Here is a 22,930-nt window from a genome sequence, read left to right on the forward strand (position 1 = left end):
CCAGGGGTTTGAATTCCTGGATGTTTCAAACAGAAATTACAGGATTTGAACCCCTGATGTGGCCAACAGAACCTGGGAGTTCCACGGAATGCAATTTGAGAAACCCTGGTCTTAGAGGCTTAGCTCTGGCTTTAGTTTCCGTTATATTGCTAACTAGATTTATCTTGTACTGTATCTCTGTTTTTAAAAATTCAATCTTTGCTCTAAAAATTTGACCAGCATCTGACCTACCACTAATCACTGCAGATTTGCAGTATTCCTTTCAATCAGAAATAATATTCTTCACTTCCTTATTTAGCTACAGACAAAGCACCGTGTTTGTTTTTGTCACTGGATTAAATCTACGCCGAGTGCTTATGAACATCTTGAGAAGAAAATTCCCTCCATTGTCATACCTTTTAACCTAGTTTCACACTTCACTTAAATAGTTATGCTTGCAAACCCTTCAAATCATTTTTTCAAAATAGTGACATAACACAAGAAGAAGTGTAAATGATCACATTTTATTTAAATTGTACAATACCATTTGCAAATACAATTAGTTCAGCTGCCCACAATCGGTGATGGTAACTTTCTTGGAGGTTTTTCCACTTTGGCTGCCTAGTTTTTCCATCGCCTCCACAACATCCATCCCCTCGACCACAGAACCAAACACAACATGTTTCCCATTCAACCTGCAAAATTCAACCAACAGACATTCATGACCAATGATGCCTGCAGTGAAAACAGAGAGAGAATATTAAAATTGCACTTACCAACCAGTTTTCGCGGTGCAGAGAAAGAACTGGGATCCATTTGTATTTGGCCCAGCATTAGCCATAGACAGGATACCTATAACAACAAGAAATAAAAGCATTCCCTAAGTGTTCAGTTTCCTCCAATATGATTTTCACTTTTTGTCTTAGAGTTATAACACATTACTAGGTCTGGAAGAAAGAACAGGGTAAGACAAACCAAAAGGGGATGGAAGTGAAAACATTATGCAATGGTTTGGAAGTGTAACTATTTGGGAGTATCCCAGCCAGACGGTGTCAAATGCTTGGATCAGCAACTTTGGGGAATCTTACCTGGACTGGTTATCCAGGATTGTTCCCACAAAGGGGTAATAAGTTGGTGGCTTGTGGTCTGGAATTTGTTCCCCCAGATGAAAAACAAATTATGAGTGGAGAATGTAAATTATTCCTTTGAAACCAATTTGAAGAGATTGCAAAAAGGTTAGAGTCTGCACTATTAAACTGGAAAAATTACCACTTTTGATGCCAGTACTTTGAGCAAAACCAGAGGAAGTTGCTTTTCGGGTCTTAGAAGTTCTGTACGTCAAACAGTTAAAGGCGTTAGCAAGGCACTTAGCATTAGGTGAAAGCCAGAAATCCCAACATTTTACAACAGTGTGACCTAAGGTGTCTACAGGTGGAAAAGGAGTTCCATGAAACCGAATGCATGACAGAAGAGATTGAAATTAGGGAAGTGGAAATTAGAATTTCAGGAGAGAAAAGGAAAGGAATGAATGGAAGAGAGAACTTAAGGAAAGAGAGAAAAGGGAAAGGGAGTTTCAAATATAACAGCAGCAGAAATCTTGTGGTAGACTCAATGGTTGAGGCATCCCAGTTCGCTCATTTAAAATCCCCAAGTTTGATGAACCAGAGATGGAAGCCTTCTTTGTCCCCTTCAGTCCAGTAGTGGTCCTTATTACTGCAGAGCTTTCAGGAAAAGTTCAAGGTTTATTTTCTTGCCCAAGACAAATGTCACTGACTATGAGGCAACGAAAGGGGCTATATTAAGTGTGTACTAGTTACTGCTAGAGATGCACCATCAGATATTCCATACCCTCAGGAAATATCCTGATCAGTGTAACTTGAATTTGACAGGCTCAAGCACCTTGCTTTTGACCAGTGAGCAGTTTAAAAACTCCATGCCCCAATCAAAAAGAATGGGCCGAGAGGAGCAAAGGGTCAGAGGGGTGAGGCAGCAAGCCACGCTGACTGACAATTATAAGTTGACCCACAAACCCTTGTTCCAAAGAGACCCTCTCCTAACCCGAGGAGGACAGAAACAGGTGTGCTGAAATGAAAGGAGAGGCCAGAAAATCACTGCTTTAACTGCTGAAAGGCAGAGCACATTCAGACCAACTGCTGAAGGCTCTTGGAATAACCAGCGGGATTTTATCAGGGCCCAAATATCAGGGTCCATGGCAGACTCAGCAACAGCTCTGAACCCCTGGAGGGGCACTTCTGAGTACAGATGCGATGAAACAAATTCCTGAGGGTTACTGCAATTTTGTATCTAAAGGAAGGGTGACCACATTTCCCCAGGGAGAGGAAAGTTAAGCCTACATGCATTGATGTTTACATCACAGGAGGTGGCCATTTGGCCCATCATGTCCAAGCCTGTCAAAGATCTGACTATACTAATCCCATTTTCCAGCACTTGGTCCATAGCCCTGCAGTATGGCAGAATAAGTGAAAATCTTCATACTTCTTAAATGTTACAAGTTTCTGATTTAATCACCATCTGGTAGTGAGTTCCAGACTCCCACAATCCTCTGGGTGAAAAACTCAACTCCCCTCTTACCTTAAATTTATGCTCCCTGGTTATTGACCCCTTTACCAATGGAAAAAAGTGCCTTCCTATCCACACCCCTCAATCTTATACACTGCTATCAGGTCCCCTATCAATCTTCACTGTTGCAAGGAAAACAGCCTATCCAGTCTTTCCTCATAGCTCAGACCCTCCAGCCCAGGCAGCATCCTGATAAATCTCCTCTGCACCCTCTCCAGTCCAAACACTTCCTTCCTATAATGTGACCAAAACTGCAAGCAGAACTCCAGTTGTAGCCTAACCAGCATTTTATACAATTCCCGCCTGCCCTCCCTGTTTTTGTATTCTGTGCCACAGCTGATAAAGGCAAGTATCCCATATGCTTGTAATAATAGTGAGGAATACAGGCTCCAGCCAGAATCTCGGGTAAAGGGACAATCTTCCCACCAGAGAGCTACAAGTGCCAAGGTGTTGGTAAAGAGGATTGAAGGAAGGTACGTGATCATCCCCCTATTACAGGTGAATCCAGCCTGACCCTGTATCAAGACTGCTTTGCCCCACTTGCCTGTGAATGGGAGCTGCTACTCGGCAATAACCTGACAGGATCAAAAGGTAATAACATTGCCAGTGGTCTCAAAAACCCCAGTGAGGTCAAGCAGACCCAACAGCTGCAGGACAAAGTGCCTGGCACTTGTCTGTGGCCAAACAAGCTCAGTCAGAGGAAGCTGAAGTAGCACTGCAGACAGAAGACCCTCTGTTCTGGTTATTTTAAACTCCAAGGGGAATAAATCTTTCTTGGTAGCGGCCCTGCAAACTGACCCACAGTTAAAACATTAGCTCAGACTGCTCACACTGAAGCAGAGGCAGGAGCAGTCTCTGAATGCTACAACATTAAAATGAGAAAGTAGAAACCCCCCAGACCTGCAAACAGTCCTGACAAAGCTGCTCATTACATTTAAAGGCTGCACCACTTTAAACCCCTAAAATTATGTGGATGTGGGAGAGGCTCTTCCCATAAGGCACAGCCCTATCATTTGTGCCCAGAAAATTTGGCCTATAACTGCGAGGACATTAACTACGTGCTACAGCACCAACCAGTAGAGCCTTGCAACTGTAGCTGGAGCTCCACATTTGTGCGAGTGTTCAAACCAGACAGCTCCGGGAGGTTCTACATTGACAACTAAAAAGTTAATGCAACAACCGGAACCGACTCCCATCTGATACCCCGGCTGGAAGACTGCACAAATAAGGTAGGGAAAGTAACCTATATCACAAAGATAGTTTTACTGAAGGCATACTGGTATTTTCCCTTCACAGACCGTATGAAGGAAATCTCCACCTTCCTAACACTGGGCAGATTATACCAGTATCAAGTTATGCCCTTCAGAGTCGGAAATGCCTTGGCTAATTTCCAAAGGCTGATGAATCCTGTATTGGCAGGCTTATCTAATTGCATAGTGTACCTGGATGACTTCCTAGTGTAAAACGACACCTGGAAGCCCTTTTCCAGAGAGTACAGTAAGTTGACCTAGTGACCAATCTTGCAAAGAGCAAGTTCACTAAAGCTACTGACCCATCTAGAGCAAAGATATTCCCAGGGCTGCCAAAGTATAAGCTGCAAGTTCCCATGTAGCCCATGGGGGAATCTTGCTTGATAAATCTATTGGAATTCTTCGAAGATGTAATTAGTAGGGTTAACAAGGGGGAGCCAGTTGATGTGGTATATTTGAATTTTCAGAAAGCGTTTGACAAAGTCCTGCATAAAAGAGATTATCGTGCAAGATTAAAGCGCATAGGATTGGGTGAAGTGTATTGAGATGGATAGAAAACTGGTTGGCAGAGAAGAAACAGTAGGAATTAATGGGTCCTTTTCAAATTGGCAGGCAGTAACTAGTGGGGGTGCCACAGGGATCGGTGCTGGGACCCCAGCTATTCACAATATATAGTAATGATTTGGATGAGGGAACCAAATGTAACATCTCAGTTTGCAGATGATATCAAGTTGGGTGGGAGGGTGAACTGTGACAAGGATGCAGAGATCCTTCAGCATGACCTAGACAAGTTGGGTGAGTGGGCAAATCAATGGCAGATGCAGTATAATTTGAATAAATGTGAGGTTATTCATTTTGGAAACAAAATGAAGGTGGCAAATTACTACCCGAATGCCTGTAAATTGGGAGAGGGGTGTGCGCAACAGGACCTGGGTGTCCTGGCGCACCAGTCGCTGAAGGTAAACATGCAGGTGCAGCAGGTGGTAAAGGCAGCAAATGGTCTGTTGGCCTTCATTGCGAGAGGTTGAGTACAGGAGCAGGGATGTGTTGTTGCAATTATGTGGAGATGCAGGCATTGGACTGGGGTGAACACAGTAAGAGTTTTAACAACACCAGGTTAAAGTCCAACAGGTTTATTTGGGCACATTTCCACTCCATCTGACGAAGGAGCAGCGCTCCGAAAACTAATGGTATTTGCAACCAAATAAACCTGTTGGACTTTAACCCGGTGTTGTTAAAACTCTTACCTTGTTGCAATTATACAGGGCCTTTGGGAGTTCACACCAAGAATATTGTCTGCAGTTTTGATCTTTTTTGAGGAAGGATGTTCTTGCTCGAGGGAGTTCTGCAACTGTTTATAAGTCGGATTCCTGGGATGGCAGGAATCATGCATGAGGAGAGATTGACTAGTTTAGGATTGTTTTCGTTGAAGTTCAGACGAATGAGGGGGGACTCTCAGTGACATATAAAATTCTAACAGGACTAGACAGGGTGGATGCAGTAAGGATGTTCCCGATGGTGGGGGAGCCCAGAACCAGGGGTCACAGTCTGAGGATTCGGGGTAGACCATTTAGGACAGAGATGAGGAGATATTTCTTCACCCAAAGAGTGGTAAGCCTGTGGAATACATTACCACAGGAAGTAGTTGATGCCAAAACATTGAACGCATTCAAGAGGTGGCTAGGCATAGCACTTGGAGCGAATGGGATCACAGGTTATGGGGAGAAAACAGGATTAGGCTATTGAGTTGGACGATCAGCCATGATTGTGATGAATGGCGGAGCAGGCTTAAAGGACTGAATGGCCTTCCCCTATCGTCTATGTTTCCTCTTTCCCACCACACAGTTTGAGGTTTTTGAGATATGTGGGTTTTACTGCAAGTTCATCCCAATCTTTAGCACAGCAGCCATCCCGATCTACTGCAGAAAAAAAACAGTAGAATGGACTGAAATGCCAAACAGCTTTCTAGTAGTTGGAAGACCATTTTAATCGGCAAACTTGTGCTTGGAAACCAGACATTAACCAGGCATATAAAGTGGCCATTGATGCAAGTGACATCACAGCAAGGACTGATCTTCCACAGGAGGTCAGATCTGGAATACAGAGAGCAATTGGGTACTTCTCTGAAATAAGCATCAGAAACATTTCTCAACAGGAGAGAAGAAAACCCTTGGTTTATTACTGGCTCTCAAACAGATACATATCTGAAAGGCGTAACAGAGAAACCAGTCTGTTCTGACCATAATCTGTTAAACTTTGTGGAAAAGTTTCATGACCCAGAATGGCCAGGTTGTTCTTCCAACCATACCACTTAAAAATCATGCACATTCCTGGGAATTTAAACACAATTGCGAATGCTATGTCGATAGATTTTAATGGCATCAAGGGGTATGGGGAGGAAGCAGGAATATGATATGCAGAGAGGATCAGTTGTGATCATATTGAATGGTGGAGCAGGCACGGTAGGCTGAATGGCCTGCTCCTAGTTTCTGGCATCAAGGAGTATGAAGAGAAAGCAGGTATATGGCTTGAGGTAGAGGATCACCCATAATTATACTCAAAGTAGGCTCAAAGGGCCAAATGGCATACTCCAGTTCCTAGTTTCTATGTCCAGAACTTAAAGAAGCCCAGTTATGGCTAAAAAGAGAGAGGAACTGACAATTGCTAAGAGAATGAATGTGTCTGTGTGTGAGAGAGTGCTTTGTTCTAATGAAATGAGAATGTATGAGGGGAAAATGTCATAATAATGAAAGAAAAAGCACCGAATTACATCTGGAAATTTTGGACTTTAAATGAGAAGCAAGTTCTTTTTTAAAAGTATTGACACAAACACCCCTGATTGAATTGCTGCAAGGAGTGATTCAATAATAGACAATGAAACCCACCCTGTTACCAGAGAAGTTCTCAGCATCCAGAAACTAATTGTTGACTCTGGTGGAGACAAAGGGACATCATGGCAATCTCATCAAGAGTTTCCGTCTAATGAACAGATGGATTGTTGTGGATGCACATTCCCACTTGGAATGTACAAAGAATGAGTTAAAGCCCACAGAAAAAGCTGCCCCAGGTAAGTGCTACATGTTTGACACAAGTAAAAATCAGCAAGCACACTCAGGGACCCTGCAAACAGCCGTTTTGCAGGTATATTCTGACTTTTCACTGAATGAGAAAATCAGCCAAGAATTCAGCTAGGAAGCTTTTCCCCCAAATTTTGAAAAATCAACTATTCGCCTGAAGTCCACTCTACTGGAATCTTGAATAACAATGCTGAAACATCATCTACTTCTCACAAATTCAGGGTAGTTCCATATACCTCTCTCTCTATAAATCGGTCTTCCTTCTAAATGCATGTGGTTGACTATTTTCATGCCTCAGTAATTAATAAACTCAAAGAAGGGCCTGGGAAAAATGCATCCACGTAAAAGGATCTTTTCTAGATCAAATCTTGTGGGGGCAACCGTAGGGGGGTGGCAGCATTGCTCCTCATCGGGAGTGCAACAATCTGAGGCATCCCAGCTGGATGGTGGCACATAGAACAATTTGCCCGAATGAGAGTGAGATGTGTAAAATGTAATCTTGTGGGTTTTCTTTCCTTAAATCAACATTTAAATTTAAGATCTTCATTGGGAGGTTGAAATTCTCTCCTGATTCCAACCTCAAAATACATTTGCAAGTTATTTGGGAAGCCTAGCATTTACATATCATAACAAAAGGTCAAATATCTAAAATGTTGTAACCCATAGAATATAATCAATTGTTTATTAGCTTCTGTTGCTATTCGGAAGAATCCTATTGATAGTTTTGTTATTGTTATTCTGGATTCCCCCACAAGAGGAAATTACTTCTGTATTGACTCAAATTATATCATCCCTTGACCAATCCATCGACTCTGTCTACACTTCCCACTACCTCGGCAAAGCAGCCAGCATAATTAGGGATCCCACGCACCCCAGACATTCTCTCTTCCACCTTCTTCCTTCAGGAGAAAGATACAAAACTCTGAGGTCACGTACCAACCCAAGAACAGCTTTTTCACTGCTGCTGTCAGACTTTTGAATGGACTTACCTTGCATTAAGTTGATCTTTCTCTACACCCTAGCTATGACTAACACCACATTCTACACTCTCTCGTTTCCTTCGAGGAATGGTATGTTTTGTCTGCATAGCACGCAAGAAATAATACTTTTCACTGTATGTTAATACATGTGACAATAATAAATCAAATAAATTCAAGGCAATGAGTCACAAGCTGCCCACATCCTCCTCTAAGTACCAGGCCTTAAAAGGGCATTGATCACCATGGATGTCTCTTGGGTAAATCCATGATTATGCTTGGTAAAGCACTGCAGTGCCTTGCTGTTCACTCCACAAGATGACTGATCAGGAAACTCTGCTGCTCTTTAGCACCGGCCATCATGTGTGTTTAGAGTCATTTAAAGGCTGATAATCAACCTACTTGATCACATTATGCACATACTTTCTATGGCCATCAATGGGATGTGGGACTTGAACGCAAAGGTAGGGATGCTATCACTGTCACAAGACCTCCCTCTGTCCACATCATTAAGAAGTGTCAACCGTGGCTTTGTGGACAACTGAGTCAGATGTTTGGGGATTCAAAATTCACTCGAGAGAAGGCTACTCAGTTACTGAGTACTGTTAGCCCGAGTTGTGTAGGTGTGCAGTGATGCAGTAACTGGTGCTGTGTAATGCAATAAACACACCGCTCAACTTTTGTCATTTTGCTTGGAACATTTTCCAGCACAATGCAAACCATGAGTTTTTAAAATGTAAGTTGCCCATGAACATTGTTCAGCACATGACGATTCTCCTCCTTTCCACCTTCCTGAGCTACAATTCACATATCCCAAAAGAACTCAATCACGTTAGCTCCCCACACAGAAAAGATAAATCACCAAACCAGAAACCCAAATGAGCTCTTAGCAAAGACCAAATAAAAATACAACTAAAAAATCCCCAATTCAGAATTGAGGAGCAGTAGGCCATTCAATACCATCATGGCTGATCTGGTTGTTGTCACAAATCAACTTTTTGTTGTCTGCCCACCCCCCCCAATAAGTCTCAGCTCCCTTATCAAAAATAACTCCTCACTTTGGTCTGAAAAGAGACACCTCATTCAAACTGTATCCCCTAATTCGGATCTTCTACTCAAGTGGAAACAATCTCCTATTATCCATTACATCAAATTCCTCAGGATATGTTCTCGGGTCCCGGACCCAAAGGTATAGCGTGAAGCCAGACTAGACCCAACACTTTCTTTATTTTGGCATAGTGAGGAAAGGATGCTTCATTCTAGGAGTGGCAACGTAGGAATCTTTTATCCAAATGTGTTTGATTTATAACATTTTAAGTATAATTCTAACAAAATGAAGCAGTTTAACAATCTTTCAATACGAGAAAGAAACTCTAATATCTAACTGACCATTTTTTCAGTTCCAAGTAAGCAAGTTTCCCCATAGACTTAAACCCACTTTAAATATAGTTAGCAAATCCAGGCATACTTGCTTTAAATTAGTGTAGAAAATCCTGAATTTGCAGAGAAAGAGAAAAAAAGCAGACTTCTTCTTTAAACAGGTCCAGTCAGCAACCAAATGAAACAGAAATTGCTGCTTAAAACCTTGCTCCTCCCATTTCTTCAATAAAAAAAAATGAGGGGGCCTGTTCTTTTGTAAGAGTGTATTAGCCTTCTGCTAAGTAAACACAACATGACTAAATGAGCAATTATCTTTCTCAGCATCTATGCTACATTCTCTCCGGACATACTGAAACCCTGTAGAAAAAGAACTGAACCTTAAAACATTCTACAGAAACATAGTATCACCACGTTTCAATAAGATCACTCTTCTGAACTCCAAAACACACAGGCCCAAATTCCTTCAACCTCTCTTTATAAGACCTTCAGCCCAAGAATGAGTTAAATGCTGAACTGCTTCTAACATTATTTGGAAAAATATATAATTAAGAAACCAAAGCTATACATGGTACAATATTCCAGACATGGTCTCACCAAGGCCCCTGAACAGCCACAGTAAAACCTGCTACTTTTATGTTCCCCCTCAATAAACACCAACACTCAATTTGCCACCCTAATCACTTGCTGTACCTGCATATTAACTTTTTGTACCAGGACAGCAAATCCCTCTGTACCAGAGTTTTGTAATCTCATTTCTATTTACATAGTATGTTGCTTTTGTATTCTTGCCAAAGTGGACAAGTTCACATTTTCCCCATATTATGCTCCATCTGCCAATTTTTTGCTCACTCACTTAACCCATCTATATGCTTTTGCAGACGCTTTACCTTGTCTTGACAACTTACTTTCCTATGCATCTTGGTGACATGGTTCCTTCACCCAAGTTCAGGTGATGTAGACTGTAAGTAGTGGTGGCCCCAGCACCGAATTCCTGTGGCGCTCCACTAGTTACAGCTTTCCAACCCACCTACACTCAGTTTCCTGTTAGCTATACAATCCTCATACCAACATATTTGTCCCGACACTATGTAATCCTATTTTATGTAGGAATCTTTGATATAGCACCTTATCAAATGCCTTTTGAAAATCCAAGCACACCAAATCTACGTTTTCCTTTATCCACCTAGGTTGTTACTTGCTCCAAAAAAAAACCTAATTAAATAATTTCCCTTTAACAAAGTCACGTTGACACTATCTAACCAAACTGTTGATAAGTATCCTGCTATTACTTCCTTAAATAATGGATTCCAGCAATTTCCCCCATGTACAGCATCTGGCCAACTTCTCCCTCCTTTCCTAGATTTAAAAAAAAGTGTTACATTAGTCATTTTCCAATCCATTGGGATCCTTGCAGAATCTAATGAATTTACAATTATAACCAGCCACTTCCAAATCCTGGGATGCAGATCAGCAGGTCCTGAGGACTTGTTAGCCTTCAGATCAAGCTAAGCCAAGCTTGTTAGCCAAGCTTTTTCAGCATGGTGATAATCCATCCTCCTGTTCATTCTTGATTTTCAAGTATATTTGAGAAGTTTCCAAGGCCAGGATTTCACTGCCCTGCCATGACATATCATCACCCCGGCCCCTCACTCAATCCCTCCCCTAGATCCATCTGACCACTATATTCTCCCAAAAACTCAGCTCCCTTGAAACACCTTTCCCACCCCAACAATGAAAACACCCGACTTACCAGCTCCTATGTGCTTCAGCTGGAAATTCTCATCCCGAAACTTTTCACCATAGATGGACTTCCCACCAGTGCCATTATGATTTGTGAAGTCACCACCCTGAACAAATGAAAGTTGAACAGCTCTTCAGTCATTTACTCAAACAGGTAAAAAAGAGAGATTCCCAACTCGATACAAAATAACATTGCTCCTTTACCTGGCACATGAATCCAGGAATGATTCTGTGGAATATCGAACCCTTGTAACCAAATCCCTTCTCATTAGTGCACAATGCACGGAAATTTTCTGCAACAAAGTCATTCAGAGTAAGAGAACACCTTTAAACAACGGAGAATTTCCTCATCTCAGTTTCTGGGACTTACCTGCAGTTTTTGGGACGACATCAGCCATGAGCTGAAAGAGAAAAGCAGTGCACAACTTCAGTATATCCGTCATGGACAATAATGAAAATACCACAGCTTTACAGACAATCATTTTTCAAACATTATCTCAATGATAATTACACAAGAACAACTTTGTACAGAGCAGCAGTGTAAACAGAAGATACAAGAATGCTGATTGTGAGATTACTTTACAGGATTTCTGATCAATAAAAACATATAATGCAAGTGATTTTTAAATTTTCTTTTGTAGGGAAATCCCAAAACTCAGTCTTCCATGCAGTCTGGTTGCAGTTCACTCATTCTTGCTGAGATCACATGCACTTTTGCATACATGTTGTAGTCTGGAGACAGTGATGGTAGAGGTTCCAATATTCTCTGCATCACGTGGCTGACCAGGAACCCCTCCAGCTCTTACCACTAGCTGTGGGCATGTGTTGGGAGAAGTTACAGGACAATACGCAACCTGCTTGGTCACATTATGAACACACCTTTCTTGGCAATCAAGTCCTGGGATGGGATGGGATGAAAACCAAGAGCTTTTGGCTCACAGGCAGGGGTGCTACTCAGTGCACCACAAGGTCTTCACTGACATCATAGGGAAATCCAAATTTCAGTCAGTTCCATATTCAATGTAAACCAGTATCATTGATGGTAATCTTGTGTGTTTGTCTTCAGTCCCTTGGTGATCAACAAACTGTGCAATGATCTGTTATTACAGGCAGGGCACAGCAGCAGGGAGGCAGGCTTGTCCACATCCATCCACCTGCACACTCCACACTCTGTTAGCATTAATTGGTCACTAAGTCATAAAGATGGCTGCTGAAAGTCACCTGTTTCGAGATTTCTGAAAATGCCAAGTGGATTTCAGGCAGACACATCCAGATGTGAAAAGACTTTAAATTTCATGAGTCTGCAAACAGACAATGCCAATCTCTGAAGCTGTGAAAACCTTGGCCCCTTTGAACTCCGCAGTTGAGAAGGGGACTTTGGATTGCCAAATTAAATTCCACTTGCCATATTTGGATGAGGGCGTGGCATATTTGGTCATGTCACATAAAGACAGACTGTGACAGCCATTTTGGTATAGGGCCATCCTGAACATGTGAAACATCTCAACAGAAACTAAGGAAGCTTTCCAGAAAAGAGCAATCGCTGTACTAAAACCAGGCTACCCAGAGCCACCACCATGCAGTACTGAAAAAAGTGAACTGAACTATCACTCACTTCAGAATCGGTTCTGCTTTCTGAGTCTGTTTAAAAAAAAAGGCACTACTGACTGATCCAAAGCTGAAGCAATCACAGCTGCTGACCAAACTTCAGGTTTCAACCCCTTCACTTCAAAAAGAGGGGAACCAGCCCACAATGGCATCTTGCAGACTTAAGTGTTTATAACTGTATTTTTACTATATTCAAATAAATTGCAGCAGTCATTTTGTAATAACCTGATCTTTATCTTCAGATTAAAACTTGTTTGCCAGGTTATTTTTAATCATCACTCAAATTAAAAGGGAACTACATATGTGCAACCCCCCCCCGCCCAGTTCTCAGCTCACAGACCTTCAAATGCAATACACATGCTGGTCATCTAGCCAACAACCCCCCTCCCCCCATTTTAGCAATCAATAAATAGAAATCTACAAATGCTCAAAGTCAATCAAAAACAGCCAGAGTGAAGTGACAGTTCATCTTTCAGAGGCAGAGTCTTCATCAGAACTGGATAATGACGTGGATACAAATTTTGAACTGGTTTCTGTTACAACTAGGTCAATGAGAAGCGGTATGATCTCACATCACCTCCTTGGGCATTTGACATACAAACCAATCCTACCCCAACCATTCAATACTCTTTTGTATTTCTGTGCTTGTGTTAATTTAGGCTTGAATCCCTGACTGAACCCACAGCTACACTCTGTACCTCTTTCCAAAGCATCACTGCCTCCGGTGCCTATTTGGGTGCGTTAGGGGAGAGTTTAGCATAGCCGGTGCACCTGACCAGCAGGTCTTTCGGACTGGGAGGAAACCCACACAGCACGGGAAGAGCATGCAGACTCTGCACAGACAGTGACCCAAGGCAGGAGTCGAGCCCGGGTCCATGGCACTGTGAGACAGGGTTGGGCCTACACCCATTGGAGTTTAAAAGAATGAGAGATGATCTTATTGAGACATTTATTTGTTCTCACTGGAGCGACGGAGGTTGAGGGGAGACCTAATAGAAGTCTACAAGATTATGAGAGGCATGGACAGAGTGGATAGTCAGAAGCTTTTTCCCAGGGGGGGAAGAGTCAATTACTAGGGGGCATAGGTTTAAGGTGCAAGGGGCAAGGTTTAAAGGAGATGTACACAGAGAGTAGTGGGTGCTGGAACTCGTTGCTGGGGAAGGTAGTGGAGGCGGATACAGCAGTGACTTTTAAGGGGTGTCTTGACAAGTACATGAATAGGATGGGAATAGAGGGATATGGTCCCTGGAAGGGTAGGGGGCTTTAGGTAAGTCAGGCAGCATAGTCGGTGCAGGCTTGGAGGGCCGAAGGGCCTGTTCCTGTGCTGTAATTTTCTTTGTTCTTAAGAAACCCAAACTAACCCAGGCATTTACCTAAATTAACCTAAAATACAGTATTGTACCAGTACACTGCCATTTTCACCATCTGAATAGCAATTCATCTCCAATTCTGGCACGATCACTGATAAAATCCAATACTCATTTGTTTTGCTTTCTTTTGCCACCACTTTAGCTTGGCCACATATCAACAGGAGTAAAAAGAGCAGCAGCAGCACCACCATTGCTGTTTGTCCATGGGAATGGTAGTTGGCAGGAGGCGGACCTCGGGCGGGATTTTCCCATTTCAAGACGAGCGCGGCCGGAAATTACAGTCTGCATTCAGTGCGTGTTTCAGGCCCACTTCCCCCAATTAATCTCGGGGCCCTGTTTGAGAAATTAAGACATCTGTGAAATAATTTGCAATGTTTTCCCGAGTAAAATAAGCTACATGAACGCTGGTTCTTTTCCCGTCTCCCTACAATTTAAAAGACAATGGGCCGCAAAGGCTGACTCAGCTTCTCTCTCCACGTGGCGTTGTCTGACCTGCTGAATATTCACAGTAAGAATGTTTGCCCCAGTCCAACACCGCATCTCCACATCATGACTGCTGAATATTTCCAGTTTTAATTTTTGCAACATGTTCCCATCGCTGCTAGGATTTCACTAAAGGGTTCCCCATCCACTCACTACCAACTGGATCAGATCTCTATTCCTCGCCGGAGAATATTTCCGATTAATTGGAAAAGTTCTCCACTCCCTTTGGCAGCACGTTTTGTGCGAGACAGGAATGAGCATTGAAACTAAGTCGAATGTCCAGGAACCCGACTCACCTCCATCACGATCCGACCGAGGGCCCTGCTGTCCGCAGAAATATCCATGAAAACGCGGGGATTCTGAGCAGCCATCCTGATTCCCTTATAACAGAGCGATTGTCTGTCTGCTCAGGGCGTGGGTCTCTCTGTAGCAATGCAGAAAATATCCGCTTTCGCACAGGCAGAAACCAATCGGCTATGAGTTACTCCCCCGCCTTTGGCTAAGGCAATGTCGGAGCTTCCTGTAACAGTATCCTGGATTGGTTCATTTAACCAGTGTCCTTTTCATTTGCCCGTACTAATAGGACGACCTATTTCAGAAATACAATCACTGGAGCGATTTTCTTTAAAATGTGCTAACTACATAAAGGAGACTTCACAAACCAGTCTGTCGAGAGAAAGGAAATTTGCTTACCTTGCTCGTTAAACAAGGAAATACAGTGGAAGAGAAATTAATCATTACGACTATTGTTGATCATATATGATCTGCTCGGAACTGTTAATCATTGCCTAAACATTCAAAGTAATGGAGCCTGCTAATTCCATTGGCATTTTAAAAAATATTTCATAGAATGTGAGCATCCCTGGCAAGGCCTGCATTTTATATTGCCCATCAGTCATTGCCCTTGAGAAGATGATGAGGAACCACCTTCTAGTACTGCTAAAGCCAATGTGGTATAGGAACACCTACAGTGCTGTTTGGGAGGGAGTTCCAGGATTTTGACCCAATGACAGTGAAGAAACGATGATATAGTTACAAGTCCGGATGATGTGTGGCTTAGAGGGGAACTTGCAACTGGTGGTGTTCCTACGCATCACATGGCCTTGGCTTGCTACATCTGCTGCGAGGAAGCCCACTACAGCAGACCTGTAAAATCCTGGCCCATGTGCCAATGGTGGAGAGATTGAATGCTTAAGGTGCCAGTCAAATGGGCTGATTTATCCTGAATGGTGTCAAGCTTCTTGATTGTTGGGGCTGCACTCATCGTGGCAGGTGGAGAATTTCACACCCCTGACTTGTGCCTTTTAGGTAGTGGACAGACATTCAGGAGTCAGGAGGTGAGTTACTCTCCACAGATTTCCCAGCCTCTTACCGGCTCTTATTACTACCCAATAACGTCTGTGTTAGTTTGGCCATGCTCTTCGGGTGGATGACAGCTGTATACCCAATGGACTGCTGTAAGGTGAACTGGCCACCGGGTCACTACCTTCTGGATATATATATGTCCACTTCAAGGGCACCTGCAAGGAAGATGGTGGACATTGACACTGGCAACTGGGAGACACTGATGGCTGTAACCTCTGGAGTCTGACTGCTCAGAGAGGCATTGGAATAGGCAAACAGAAACGGAATGCTCAGGTGTCAAGAAATGACCCCAGAGAAAACAGATCTCAGTGAATCTCTGCCCATTGTCTTCCTCTGAAGCAAATTTGGAGAGACTGCCATTCCCGAGGCCAGAGTGGGGCTTGTGATGTATGTCGATGTACCGATAAAGGAGTTGTGGGACGGGGCAGAGTAGGACTAGAACAGGAAATGCCCCACACAACCCATAAAAAGACAGGCATAACTGGGACCCTGTGGGTGCCCATAGCCACACCTTTTATTTGGAGGATGTGAGACGAGTTAAAGGAGAAATTGTTGAGTGAGAACCAGTTCAGCCAGACGGAGGAGAGTGGTGCTGGATGGGGATTGTTCAGACCTCTGTTCGAGGAAGAAACGTACATCAACTATTTTGGTGCCACTTCATGCTCTCGTCTGGATCTGGACCTTATCAATTTTGCTTCCAATTTCCACCCCTCTATCACCTTCACAGTGTCCATCTCTGACACTTCTCCGCTTCCTTGACCTCTCTGTCTCCATTTCTGGTGATAAACAATCCACTAGTATCCATTACAGGCCCACTGGTTCCCATAACTACCTTGACTACAGCTCTTCACACCCCACACCCTGTATGGACTCCAGCCTATGCTGTCAGTTCCTTCGCCTTGTCGCATCTGTTCTAATGACGCCACTTTCCAAAATAGTGCTGCTGATATGTCTTCCTTCTTCCTCAGTCTTAGTTTTCCACCAACTGTAGTTGACAGGGTTCTCAACCATGTCCAACCCATCCCCCAGGCCACTGCCCTCACCCCCCTCCCCTCCATCCCAGAACCAGGAAAGGTTCCCCTTGTCCTCACTTTTCACCCCACCAGTCTCCGCATTCAAAGGATCATCCTCCGCCGTTTCCACCAACTCCAGCATGATGCCACTATGCAAAACATCTTCCACTCACTCACCCTGTCAGCATTCCATAGGTACCGTTCTCTCCGGGACACCCTGGTCCACTCTTCCATCGCACCCAACACCTCACCCTCTGCCCACAGCACCTTCCCATGCAATTGTAGAAGGTGCAACACCTGCCCCTTTACCTCCTCCCTGCTCACCGTCCCAGGTCCTAAACACTCCTTTCAGGTGAAGCAGTGCTTCACATGCACCTTCTTCAATCTGGTCTATTGCATTCGCTGCTCCCAACGCGGTCTACTCTACATCGGAGAGACCAAACGCAGACTGGGTGACCGCTTTGCTGAATACCTTTGGTCCGTCTGCAAGCAGGACCCAGACCTTCCTGTTGCTTGCCACTTCAACACAGCGCCCTGCTCTCCTGTCCACATGGCTGTTCGTGGCCTTTTGCAATGTTCTAGCGAACGCCAATGCAAACTGGAGGAACAGCAGCACATCTTCTGATTAAAGCCTTCTGGACTGAACATTGAGTTAAACAACTTCAGAGCATGAACTCTCTCCTCCACCTTCGCCCTATTTCCATTTATTTTGTTTCATTTTGTTTCATCTCATTCATCCACTTTACCATCATTTTTCCACTTCTCTATTCCAGCTTTCCTTCTTGCCAACCTCCCCCCACCCCCTTTTCTGGCCAACTGCCATAACCCCCAGGCAGTCCCTTAACCGTCTGTACCTCTGTTCTGCCATTCACACATTCTGATCACTTAATAGACACTTTTAGCACCTTCTCAGCCTTCTGTATCCTCATTTACGTTCCCTTTGTCCCATTCCAGCACCTCCACTCCCCCACCCTCTTAATATAAATCTCTGCTGATTCTCTTTGCTCTCAGCTCTGACAAAGGGTCATCTAGACTCAAAGTGTTGGCTCTATTCTCTCCCCACAGATGCTGCCAGACCTGCTGAGATTTTACAACATTTTCTGTTTTTAAATGCTAAACACAAAGTAGGCCACCATCGTCTTTTGAGATGGAGGACTGTCAGTGAATGATAACACACTGCAATGTGTCAACCTCCACTGAGACAATGTTTAAAAATGTTACAACTGTTGCTGGTCAAATCCACATTCCCTGCATGAAAATAATCATGATGTGGAGATGCCGGCGTTGGACTGGGGTAAACACAGTAAGAAGTTTAACAACACCAGGTTAAAGTCCAACAGGTTTATTTGGTAGCAAAAGCCACACAAGCTTTCGGAGCCCCAAGCCCCTTCTTCAGGTGAGTGGGAATTCTGTTCACAAACAGGGCATATAAAGACACAAACTCAATTTACATGAATAATGGTTGGAATGCGAATACTTACAGCTAATCAAGTCTTTAAGATACAAAGAACGTGAGTGGAGAGAGCATCAAGACAGGCTAAAAAGATGTGTATTGTCTCCAGACAAGACAGCCAGTGAAACTTTGCAGGTCCAGGCAAGCTGTGGGGGTTACAAATAGTGTGACATGAACCCAATATCCCGGTTGAGGCCGTCCTCGTGTGTGCGGAACTTGGCTATCAGTTTCTGCTCAGCGACTCTGCGCCGCCGTGTGTCGCGAAGGCCGCCTTGGAGAACGCTTACCCGAATATCAGAGGCCGAATGCCCGTGACCGCTGAATTGCTCCCCAACAGGAAGAGAACAGTCTTGCCTGGTGATTGTCAAGCGGTGTTCATCCGTTGTCGCAGCAAGACTGTTCTCTTCCTGTTGGGGAGCACTTCAGCGGTCACGGGCATTCGGCCTCTGATATTCGGATAAGCGTTCTCCAAGGCGGCCTTCACGACACAAGACGGCGCAGAGTCGCTGAGCAGAAACTGATAGCCAAGTTCCGCACACACGAGGACGGCCTCAACCGGGATATTGGGTTCATGTCACACTATTTGTAACCCCCACAGCTTGCCTGGACCTGCAGAGTTTCACTGGCTGTCTTGTCTGGAGACAATACACATCTTTTTAGCCTCTCTTGATGCTCTCTCCACTCACGTTCTTTGTATCTTAAAGACTTGATTAGCTGTAAGTATTCGCATTCCAACCATTATTCATGTAAATTGAGTCTGTGTCTTTATATGCCCTGTTTGTGAACAGAATTCCCACTCACCTGAAGAAGGGGCTTGGAGCTCCGAAAGCTTGTGTGGCTTTTGCTACCAAATAAACCTATTGGACTTTAACCTGGTGTTGTTAAACTTCTTACTGTGTTTACCCCAGTCCAACGCCGGCATCTCCACATCACTTTTAAACTGTCAGGTTTCTCCTGAGTCCTTTTAAAATATGGAGGATTTCCCTGAAACTTACACACTGTAAAGGCAAATTTGTCTTGGGATTCGGGATCCAATGGTAAGGACCAGAATCCGTTGGCTATGTCCAATACTGTGAATATTTTGTGCTCCTGTGACAGTCCATTCAGGATTGTCGAAGGGCTTGCTACAATGGGGTGCAACTTGGACGTAACTTTATTGAGTCCGGTGTAATCTATAGCTTCCGTCAGGCTTGCTCACTGGCCATGTTGGGGAGTTAGTGGTGCTTGTGGTTTCTCTCAGAATCCCCCTCTCCACTAACCCTTTAACTATCTCCACTAACCCTTTAACTATCTCCACTACAGCTTTCTCTGCCTCTGGTTTTATTGGGTATTGTCGGTGTGGCTTATGCTCCGGTCCCGGTACCTTTATTGGGTCCATTTTAGTCAAACCGGTATCTAACTTTGTTTTAGCCCATACCCCGGGGACGGAAGCACAGATGGCTCCAAACCCTCCTGTCTCTAATTCCCAATTTCTGGTGGTGACTGTGGTCACCTTAATAGTTTTGAGGTGACTTGTCAGTTTCCCTATTCTAGTTTTCCGACCGTCCTGTCTTGGCCAGATCAATTCTCCCTTTCCACAGTCTATCAGAATTTCATATTCTTTCATCAAATCATTTCCCATTATTGTACCCTCGTTATTTTTGCACACATAAAACCTCATTGGTATATACAGATTATTTATCTCTACTAACGTGGTCTCGCTCAGGTAGGCGGGTGTTTTGTTCCCTCCTATCCCGGTCAGGTAAATCATTTTATTTGTAGTGGGTAAGGGTAGGTCGGTGACGGATATGGATGCTCCTGTGTCCACTAGCATCTCACATTGCCTGCCCCCTACTCGTGCTGACACATAAATCCTTCCCTCCTTCTTACCCTTGTGAATGGGGGCTGCAGACCGTCAATCTTGCTGACCCCAGAGATCCTGTGGTTCCTCCGGTTCTGCTGCGGTCATGGATCGGGTCGGGGGTCTCCCATGCTTATTCCAACACACAGCTTCTGTGTGTCCATATTTATTACAGTGGCTGCAATGTTTCCCACTGTTCCCAAATCTGTTTCCTTTCCGTGGAGTCCCGCAATCCCTCACAAAGTGTCCTTGCTGGCCACAATTGTGGCAAGTCAGTTTAGACTTTGTTCCATTCCCGTTACTGTAGGCTGCTACTCTTTCTAGCCTTGTTCTTGCCTGGGATTTCTCTTCTCCCGGTACGCCGCTAGCCCACTCTACCAACTCATCGTAATCTTGGGACATAATCACTCCCATTTTTAGGATGAGCTGGTGAGCACTAGAGAGTCCATCCTTAAAAGCCTGGATGAACACTCGATCTCCTCGACCTGGGTTCCCTTGTCCTGAGCACTCTTGATATACCTGGAACAACCGTTCCCCGTATTCAGAAGCTCCTTCTCCTTTTAACTGTTTTGTTGTGGTAATTCTGCTCCAGTTCGTGGGAGCATTCCCTAATACCCTCTGAATCTCTGCTTTAAACTGGGTGAAGGGTGCCTGTTGGGCATCTTTCTCTGATGTTAGGGCGACTGCGTGTGTCCACCGTCCCCCACTATAATCCTGTGCTGGAGGAGCGGCGGGTCCACCTGCTACCTGCCTCCACTTATCCGCTGGACAGGCTGCCCTGACCAGCTGGTGTATGTCTGTCAGGTGTAATTGGTGTCCTACCCAGATTGTTCTTCCCAGAATTTAGTGTTTGCACTTCTAGGTTGTAATTTACCCAGGGAAGCCATTATTTGCTGTCTCTCACCTGGGGTGAAGGGTTTATAATTTGCCTTTGGCTGCGCCTCTGTTCCCCCTCGGGTTACTGGTGCTAAGTTGTGTTCTAGCACTTCCCACTCCTCAGGAGGAGCAGTTGGTCCCTGTTGTGTGGACTCATAAGGAGGTAGAGGAACAGTTTCCCCTCTCCATTGCTTTTCTTCTAAAACCTGGTTTTGTTTCTCCAGTTCCCTCACTCGGGATTCTAATTCTCTAATCTTTTCTTTATCGTCACTCCACTTCTTAGTAGAGGCGACTACTTGCTCAATTAGACCAGCTAACTGGTGTATTAACAATACTCCTATCTTCTTTGTCTTGTTTCTCTTTTCTTTATCTATCCACTTTCTCTGCTGCTCTAAGGTCTGAGAAGTATCCCAGCCATCCTTTTGCATCCTCTTTATTAATGCTTTCCTGTCGATCATGTACACTTCAATGAGAGAACCTGCAGATCCCCTCTTTACTTCATTATCTGCCATTTCGCAGACTTCACTACCCCCGGTCACTATTGCCACCTTGGCAATGCATTTTAGGTACCGTACGGCCACGATTACTTCCTAGTAAAGTGTGCTCTCTACCGTAGGGACTTCACTACCCCCGGCCACTATTACTACTGTAGCACCGTGTTTCACTACCGTCTCAGGGTTTCAATTTATACTCACAGCTTCCACTATTACCACCTCGGCAATGTGCTTCTCTACCGGAGTCCGGTTTAGGTTAGAGTTGATCAGCTCCTTTTCCGCCCCGCTTTTACAACATTGACAGTCCAGTACCCAACTTTACAAACTTTCATGCAATCAGATGGCAACTCTGCGTTTGTTCGCCACTACAGAGTTTGATGTTAACCGACCTCTGCTACTTGTGCTTCACAATCCTAAGTGCCCTTGGTGTCTCTTTGCCCACTTCAATTCCTGACCATCATGTGGGGGATTTCCCCTCTTAACAGCCAGTCTAAGGCTGGGTTTTTGAGACAGGCACTATCTTGTCCTCTTGTCGGTCAGCACAAGCAACAGTTACGTATCACTATCAGCAGTTAGTACTTATCACTATATCATATACAACAATACTTATTACTACAAATACCCCTTAGGTTTAACCCCTTTCAAACTGTATTCTTGACCTTGTCTGACTCCCACAGATTCAGTGATCTCTACCCCGGCTTTCCGATCGTGGCCAATCGATCGGAGCTTAGCAGCTTACCAGCAATAGGATCCTAGCCGACTACGCCAATTGTTGTGGGAAAATTGCCACTTCGGAGTCAGACTTGGAGGTTTCAACAATACAGTTTTATTTGACGAAGCTTCATGGAGAAAAGGCACTGGCACTCCGCAGTACTTTAGGCAGCTACCTTCTCTCAATGATACAATAGGAGTGGTTCATTTTTATACTTTTCAAACAATGGATAGTCTGGACATTAGCCATTTAACACATCGTTATAGCTCAGTAGGATTGATAGTTAACACACCGTTACAGGCAGACATATACAGACATTGGCTTTTAACATCGCAGTTTCATAGAATGGGTATATTTTCCCTATCAATAACTTAGTTTGGGTCTATACATACAGTAATTGGTTTTCCTGCATTTATGTATTCCCGTTCCCGTTTGTGGCTAACCTCTTTATCAGTCCTTATTGTCCTAGATCTGTCCTTATCTTAAAAGTGCCTCAAGCCCTGGCTGTTTCCTGTAGTATTTGTTCCCTGCATGTTTAACTTTAAATAACTGTCTGTCCTGTATGTTTCAATTTCAAGTAGCTGTCTGTACTAAAAGTCAGTGCCTGCTTAATGTCCCTCTCCCAGGTAACCTTTTATGTGCCAGGCAGCGATTTTGTGTGTTATGTACCCATCTTTATGATTTTCCCCACATCACTGTGTATACGGAGGGCTTGTCCATAGCGGACAGAGTA

The 22,930-nt window shown here is 44.1% G+C and overlaps 1 protein-coding gene and 1 long non-coding RNA gene across 2 annotated transcripts in view; one reads left to right on the forward strand and one right to left on the reverse strand.

Annotated features, from left to right (window-relative positions):
• The window catches only part of LOC144480244 (uncharacterized), a 67,289-nt gene that overhangs the window by 4,639 nt on the left and 39,720 nt on the right, over positions 1 to 22,930 (forward strand). The window lies entirely within an intron of this gene.
• LOC144480239 (peptidyl-prolyl cis-trans isomerase A-like) lies at positions 484 to 15,399 on the reverse strand. Its single transcript, XM_078199506.1, has 6 exons — positions 14,741 to 15,399; positions 11,354 to 11,384; positions 11,188 to 11,276; positions 10,994 to 11,090; positions 756 to 831; positions 484 to 674 (listed from the first exon to the last, which is right to left on the reverse strand). Exons 1-6 carry the CDS (start codon positions 14,813 to 14,815, stop codon positions 539 to 541), a joined length of 504 nt encoding a protein of 167 aa, XP_078055632.1. The 5' UTR covers positions 14,816 to 15,399; the 3' UTR covers positions 484 to 538.

This window comes from Mustelus asterias, chromosome 28, assembly GCF_964213995.1.
Source record: "Mustelus asterias chromosome 28, sMusAst1.hap1.1, whole genome shotgun sequence".
NCBI classification, from domain to species: domain Eukaryota; kingdom Metazoa; phylum Chordata; class Chondrichthyes; order Carcharhiniformes; family Triakidae; genus Mustelus; species Mustelus asterias.

What these genes read in the sequence shown, in the direction of transcription:
- LOC144480239 (XM_078199506.1), bottom strand. Translation starts at nt 14,815, where the DNA reads ATGGCTGCTCAGAATCCCCGCGTTTTCATGGATATTTCTGCGGACAGC. An exon ending in TCGGTCGGATCGTGATGGAG is followed by an intron (nt 11,385 to 14,740) that starts GTGAGTCGGGTT and finishes TTTCTCTTTCAG; the next exon opens with CTCATGGCTGATGTCGTCCC. An exon ending in TGCACCGCGAAAACTGGTTG is followed by an intron (nt 675 to 755) that starts GTAAGTGCAATT and finishes TGAATTTTGCAG; the next exon opens with GTTGAATGGGAAACATGTTG.